General features: G+C 34.0%; 1 protein-coding gene across 1 annotated transcript; it reads left to right on the plus strand.

Moving 5' to 3' along the window:
• Positions 1 to 383: 383 nt before the first annotated feature.
• On the plus strand, positions 384 to 6848 carry LOC117123340 (homeobox protein HB1-like). The gene is made up of 2 exons (XM_033269230.1): positions 384 to 942; positions 6035 to 6848. Exons 1-2 carry the CDS (start codon positions 498 to 500, stop codon positions 6352 to 6354), a joined length of 765 nt encoding a protein of 254 aa, XP_033125121.1. The 5' UTR covers positions 384 to 497; the 3' UTR covers positions 6355 to 6848.
• Positions 6849 to 6854: the final 6 nt, after the last annotated feature.

Below are 6854 nucleotides of genomic sequence, written 5' to 3' on the forward strand. Positions count from 1 at the left end.
TTTTAACTTTTGCCATCGTTATGCATTTATTCATTTTAAAATGGGTTTTTTTGTATAATAATTGAATCTTGTATCTGTGGGTTTTTTTTCTTTATTTATCGAAATTAGTTTTACTTAGAGCATTATTATAGTTGTTTATGTGTGATGGAGATTTAGTACTATTTAACATTGTCTTCTAGATTTAGGTGTCTTGACTATGTAGATTTTAAGAAGCAGTGGTTTAAAGAACAACAACTTTATTTTAGTTTTGCTGAGATTAATGTAGTTTTACAAGCAACACTGTTGATTAGTGCTGTTTGCCGCTTAAAAACCGTTCATCCGGTAGAGCGCTGTGATTGGTCGAGGAATCTCACGCTCTACCAAAGCGTAAGATATGGTCGATCGTCGCACAGATATGCTTATTGTAGTCAAGACCGTGCTCTCGAAAAGGTATTTGGTCCGTATTCCGTATGATTCTTGGACAGCCAATAATTACAACTGTATAAGGGCAAAATAAGATGGGTTCTAGCTCGTATTTTGTGAACACTCTTTTTTCGAAGTATCAGCCGGGAGACGCCTTTTATCCAAGCGGTTATGAGCTACCTGCATGTGCGTTCAACAAAAGGCAAAAAGTGTACGGTGCCCCTGCCACGGGGGTAACCTCAGCTACGGGGACCGTGACAACACCTCAACAACAAGCAGGTCTGTACGGCGCACCCACCACCTTTCCAAGCAACTATGACACTACGGGACAGGGCACGTATGCCCCACTGAATCAGAACATTCCTACCTCGGCTCCATGGGACAGTCGATTGCAGGGCTATGGAGCAGCTTGGGGTGGTCCCACCGATTTGGATAGTTTCAAGGATCACAACTCCTTATGCTCCGTGGCAACGGACGCTGCATGCCCGTCTGTCGTGGCAGCCCCAGCCAATTCCGCCTACCCTTGGATGAACGTTACGGGTAAGCACATTTAACAATACATACGTTGTAAATGTAAGATTCTTCTTCGGAACAAGTATAATATTAAATTATCTACACAGTATTATCGTGAACAATCTCATAACAACATGTTTAAACTGTTGTACGAGTGATGAGGGAGTTAACACGTCGGCTCTATAATGAATTACTCAATTAACCTTTACTGTTGCTACAGATACAAAATAGGCCATAACCTCTAGCCGTAAAATAAATCTTACAGTATGTATTAGTTGTATGTAGTTTTAACTGAGCCATTCCGCTGTCTGAAGAGGCAGTTTGTTATGGGACTTGCGCTTTATGTGTTTTCTCGTTTCGCAGTGATGGGCTGAGTATTGTCGTTAATGTCCATTACCAAGATAATAATCGTAAATGCTATCACAGCGAGGTCTGACCCCTTATATCACAATACTGTTAACAACCTCTTTCTCTACATCAATTATCTAATTATGATTGGATAATTTATAAGCAATCACACTCAATTTAATTCGATTTTAACTCCCTATTAAGTATTTCTACTGGGTGAAATAAATATACACTCTTGCGTCGTTACGAATGTAATTAAATAATTACACACGAACGGTACTTTAGGCAGAATCTCAAATCGAACTCTTTATATAGAGTACCGGTACACTTCTCAACATTTATAGATCTCCTTTTACGTCGCTTATCACAACTAAAACAAAGTATCTTATTTTAATGTTTATATTTATTTATATTTAATCGATGCATCATAGGCCTATATGTTATCGATGAATTATTTTGTGATGATAATGCCATAATTTTTTTTAATCATTTCTCCCAAATCCCCTATAAAATGCAGATCATTTTAAAAGACACAGTAGCCTGATAAATGGTTATGTGTTTGAATTTGCGTATAAATAACTTACTATTATACAAATCTTTATATCAATTTTTTTGTACATGAGAATTTATTTCATTTTAAAGTCATACTTTTTTTTAATGAAGAAGATACATTTGTGTCTGTGGTAGGCCGTTTATTAGGCCTACGTTTGGTAAGCCTATACTATAATAATAATTATCATCGAATTATACACAATGTATTATTCACGTCTCTTTAAATGTAATTTATTGGGGGGCATATAGGCCTATTAGAACATCATAAAGTATACTGTATTTATAACATAGACCTATCTAAATAAACATTTATATGCTATGTTTGTATACCGTATGCTATAGAATAGGCCTAACTGTAATGTGATAGTTAGAAAGTAATAAAAATTGCATTATTAGGCCTGTTATTATTATTATTATTGTTGTTGTTGATTATTATTATTATAATTATCAGGCTCTATATTAAAATGTCTTAAGTATCATCATAGAGAAAATAGAACAATTTCTCTATGGTATTATCACTAATATTACTTAAGGATACTATACTAATACTACCAGCCATAGATGTTTTATAATTCCACCATACTCTCTTCTTATTTTTTACAGTTGTAATGGCTAAAATTCAGAATTAAGGATACATTGCCAAATTTATGTTTAGGCCTATTCCACAATGCTGCAACTATAATAATGATGTATACACCATACGAATGTGGCATATTTTATCAAATGATAATCCAACACATTTCGATACAATACCGTAGCTTAACTTATCTATTAGTTCATTTTTATGAAAGTAAGTAGCCTTTACACACCAGGGACATCTTTCAGGCGGTATAAAGCTTAAAAGAGATAGATTTTACTGTAGTAAAAGAGTAGTAGTAAGTAGTACTAGTAGTAGGTCCTACAATAGTTGGACATGTACTCATTTATGCCTACATATTTTCACCGATCAAAGATGGGCTAATTTTAAATTTAGTTGTGTAATCAATAGAGTAATATTACTCTAATAGTAGTAGTACGTAAAGCCTATTTAATGTATTTCATTCAAGATATATTTTACAAATAAAAACAAATCAAAAATTAATTGAGGGTGTATAAAGTATTCTAAATTATATTGATTATGTCATGTAGTTCGTTAATAGCATTATTAGCTGCAATATATCCTGAAACGAATGAGAATGCAACGCTTACAAGTCTTTGATTGAAGTTTGCTGCTTGCCCAGCAGAACTAAATAATAGTTCCTTAATTCGCTTGTTCGTCCATTGTTTGGTATAATTGATGATCCAAATAATATTTCCCCTGGCGTGTAAAATATGATCTTTTCTTGTCAATCAAATCCAGTTTTTGTATCTGTTTTTAGAGAAAATACTTGACGGACATACTATCTTAACCGCATGTTTTGTTTTAGGAAAACCTGAACTAATAACATGTTGGGTAAAAGTTGATTCAAGTGTTTTTGTTAGCTTAAAACATGTTGAATACAGGATGCTATACATTGCATCGCGATGTTTCTTGTGTAGATATTACTAAGTTAGCATTACGGTGAAAGACCTACGAACTAACCACGGATATGGGTCTCACGTTGCGGTTGCATGTAGTTTTTAACCTGTACTCTATAGCCTACCGACCCTATTCGTGGGCAGGGCCAGTACACTGAATGACGTACTGTATACTTTTCTTATTTCGTATCCTAAAGTCAAATTTTATTTATTATATCATTGACCACACATGAAGGGTGTAAGTCCAATATTAGGAAGCAGAGACCCATAATATGATTTAATACTAGTCCAGTGGGATTATAAAAATGATTTCAAACAAGGAAATAATTCTCATCTCCTCAGCAAAATATTTATTACAAATTAATTTTATTCGGAAACCCTTCTAATTTGCTAGGAGTAATTAAAAACTGTTCTAGAATTTGGAAAGAACAAAATTATATTTCGAATAGGTCCAAGTAAATTAAGAATTCAATTAATTCTTCTCTCTTTTTGAAAGATAGAAAACCCAAAATCCGCATTCCCTGTCACGATTGGTAATTGTTTTCATTAAAAACAAACATGGGTTTCGAATAGGATGTACCTTATAGGTACATGGATGTACATACTGTGTATACAACACGCGAAAAACATGGTTGTAATACAATCTCCATGTTGTAAAGTTATCAGAATAAACAAACCATTCAAGTTTAATTGATCATGTGCGAAAATATGGTTTTTTTAAATGTAAATCGTAGATTTTAAAATAACAGTTAGCATGAGCTGGGCATTATGGTCCTCATTAACGAACCGTTAGTATTGGCCGTTTGTTTTTTTAAAGATGTATTGTCACCTGAAAAAGTCATAAAATTGTTTTTAAAATTTAACTTGCTTAAGTAATATATTCTAAACTTATCAACTAAAACATGTTTAAACTGTGTTTTAAACCATGTAGATAATGGTACAAATCAAAACTTTCATCAGGTCTAACCGATTTATCTGATTCTGACCAAATCGAAGGAGAGCTGGCCAATTCGGTGAGGGCCATTGCGCTCTATCTGAAAAAAAATCCGTTTGTGTCAAAATTATATACGATAACAAATTAAAATATTATTATTATTATTATTGTATTAAATATATATAAATATTTAGTATTGTCTTATATTTCACTTGACTGAAATTAAGAATATGCCTATACATAGACGGAATCAATGCCAAAGTCATTCATTGTACGGTTTAAAGCTTTTTGAATATAAACTGGGAGGGGGAAGGGGGAATAACTACCCTTTTTACCATCTTTTCCCCCAGTTTTTTAAAATATTTAAATTTTAAAAATTTATCATTAACCGTTCCCGAGTTTACCGTCAAAGACCGTTTTTGTGGAAAATCAGTTGTACAACTTGGACATTTTTTCCCTCCGGATCCTGGTTTTAATACAATGTATTTGGTATCTATATAAGCGCAACAATGGCTCATATCATTTATGTATTTGTCTTGTATCTATATTCTATATATGGCGATAACTACTGCTACTACTAAGCAGCCCATATAGAGAAACACTTCATGTCGGTTTAAGTGTGGATATGAGAGGAATTTGAATAACTGCCTTAGCCAGATAAGCCGTTTATTTGGTCTTTTATTGGTTTCCTTATAACCTTCTGTTAAAACTTTGTCATCGAAGTCATGGAGGTATAAAAGGATTATTATATATCATTATAAGCATCTATTATATATACTTCTATAATTAGTTTATAGGCCTACCGCCATGCTGATAGTAATTAGTATTGTTCCTATTGTATACGCTTTTTCAGGCCTCACACATACCCCATAAAACATTACGTAACTGTTCAAACATGCATTTAGCCCTAGTATCCGCTAGCAATGTATGCATGTGACAGCTCACCTTCGAATTCGTAAATGATAATGCTGCTGTGGTTGATTAATGATGAGGTATATCTTCCTCACTAGCCCGGTATCACATTTGCCATGTTTTCCATCGTTTCATCCCTCCTCCAAGGCTTCGCGTGATATCTGTGATTTTTTTTTCATTTGTTATTTTCGTGACATAAGTAGCATTATTTGTGAATTCATGACCCCAAGTACTGAAAGTTCAACCCCTGGGTATGTCCATTATTGTTGTGTCCTTGAGCGGGGCACTTCATTCTTAGTGGTTTATGGCCGCCGTAAGTGACAAATTACAATCAGCAAGACAGGAACATTCCGGCAGATAAACATAAATGAACATCAGTTTAAAAAAAGTAATTTAAATGCATTTGGAGAATAAAAATAAAAAAATACGCTAATTTCACCCTGTATTTAGATTAAGCTGTGATCACCTCATTCAAACTCTTCAAACTTCTTACTTATTTCACCATTTATTTTGATATAAGAGACGAGTAGCATCAATTTTAGGAACTGCTGTAATAGCCATAAACGTTGAAAAATGAGCACAATTTAGACCACACATATAAAGTAATAAATACATGAATTTAAACTCACATTTCAGATGTCATTGCATATTTCAAAATATATATATATTTTTTTATTGTATTTGTTTATAAAATCACAATTCTTGATTAACAATACATTCATACTGTATTGTTCGTAATGCGTTTAGCATTCCTCAGAACTTAGTCTGATGCAAGCATGTTGTTTTTGTCTACGGAGACAGACATCTATGGTTTTAAATATACACCGCATGTTCTGCAGTAGTTATTAACAACTTGTTAATTGTATTTTCTTTCAGCGGCTCCAACCGGTGTCGAGATGGGTAGGAAACGATGCCGACAAACATACACACGATACCAAACGCTTGAGTTAGAAAAAGAGTTCCACTTCAACCGATATTTGACAAGGAGGCGACGAATAGAACTCTCGCATCTCCTAGGGCTGACAGAACGACAGATCAAAATCTGGTTTCAGAACAGACGAATGAAATACAAAAAAGAAAACAAGAAAGACGGTGTGACGGACAAGGAGTCGGAGAATGATGAAACGATCACAGCCCCGACGGAAACCACCGAATTGGTAGAAGAAAAACCAACAGATACATGCGAAAATAAATGAACAATACAAAACAGATAGAACTGAAAAGAAATAATAAAAACCCGATGTACATCTGACTTAGGCCTAGGCCTAGACGGCGTAATGTATTGAAGTTAGCCGAGTCTTATGTTCACTATAGACTCTATTGTTGTTATGTCTTGTTTAACGGTCCGGCGTGAGATCCGACCAGCAAGTCACGTGTGTGAGGTTGGACAAATTTATACCAACACAAAGACTAAACAACAGATAGAAATTATGTATTTACAATTTCATTACTGTTAATGGGCGCTCTGCAATTACTCTGTTATTTTGTTTTATATTGTTTTACTAGTATGTAACTTCGTATACGTGTGTGCCAAGGGGATAATATTTTCTACTAAAAGCGATTTTTGTTCTCAAATACCACAACATTTACCATGTTTCATAAATAAATACGATAAAAACCATGACATATCGGAATTTTATTTCATAAACTAGTAGTACTGTATTGTGCGTTGCCGAGTTTAGCAAAGACGGTAAAA

The sequence above is a fragment of the Anneissia japonica genome, unplaced genomic scaffold, assembly GCF_011630105.1.
Source record: "Anneissia japonica isolate Jap-2015-1 unplaced genomic scaffold, ASM1163010v1 scaffold288292_len1863012_cov191, whole genome shotgun sequence".
NCBI lineage: Eukaryota > Metazoa > Echinodermata > Crinoidea > Comatulida > Comatulidae > Anneissia > Anneissia japonica.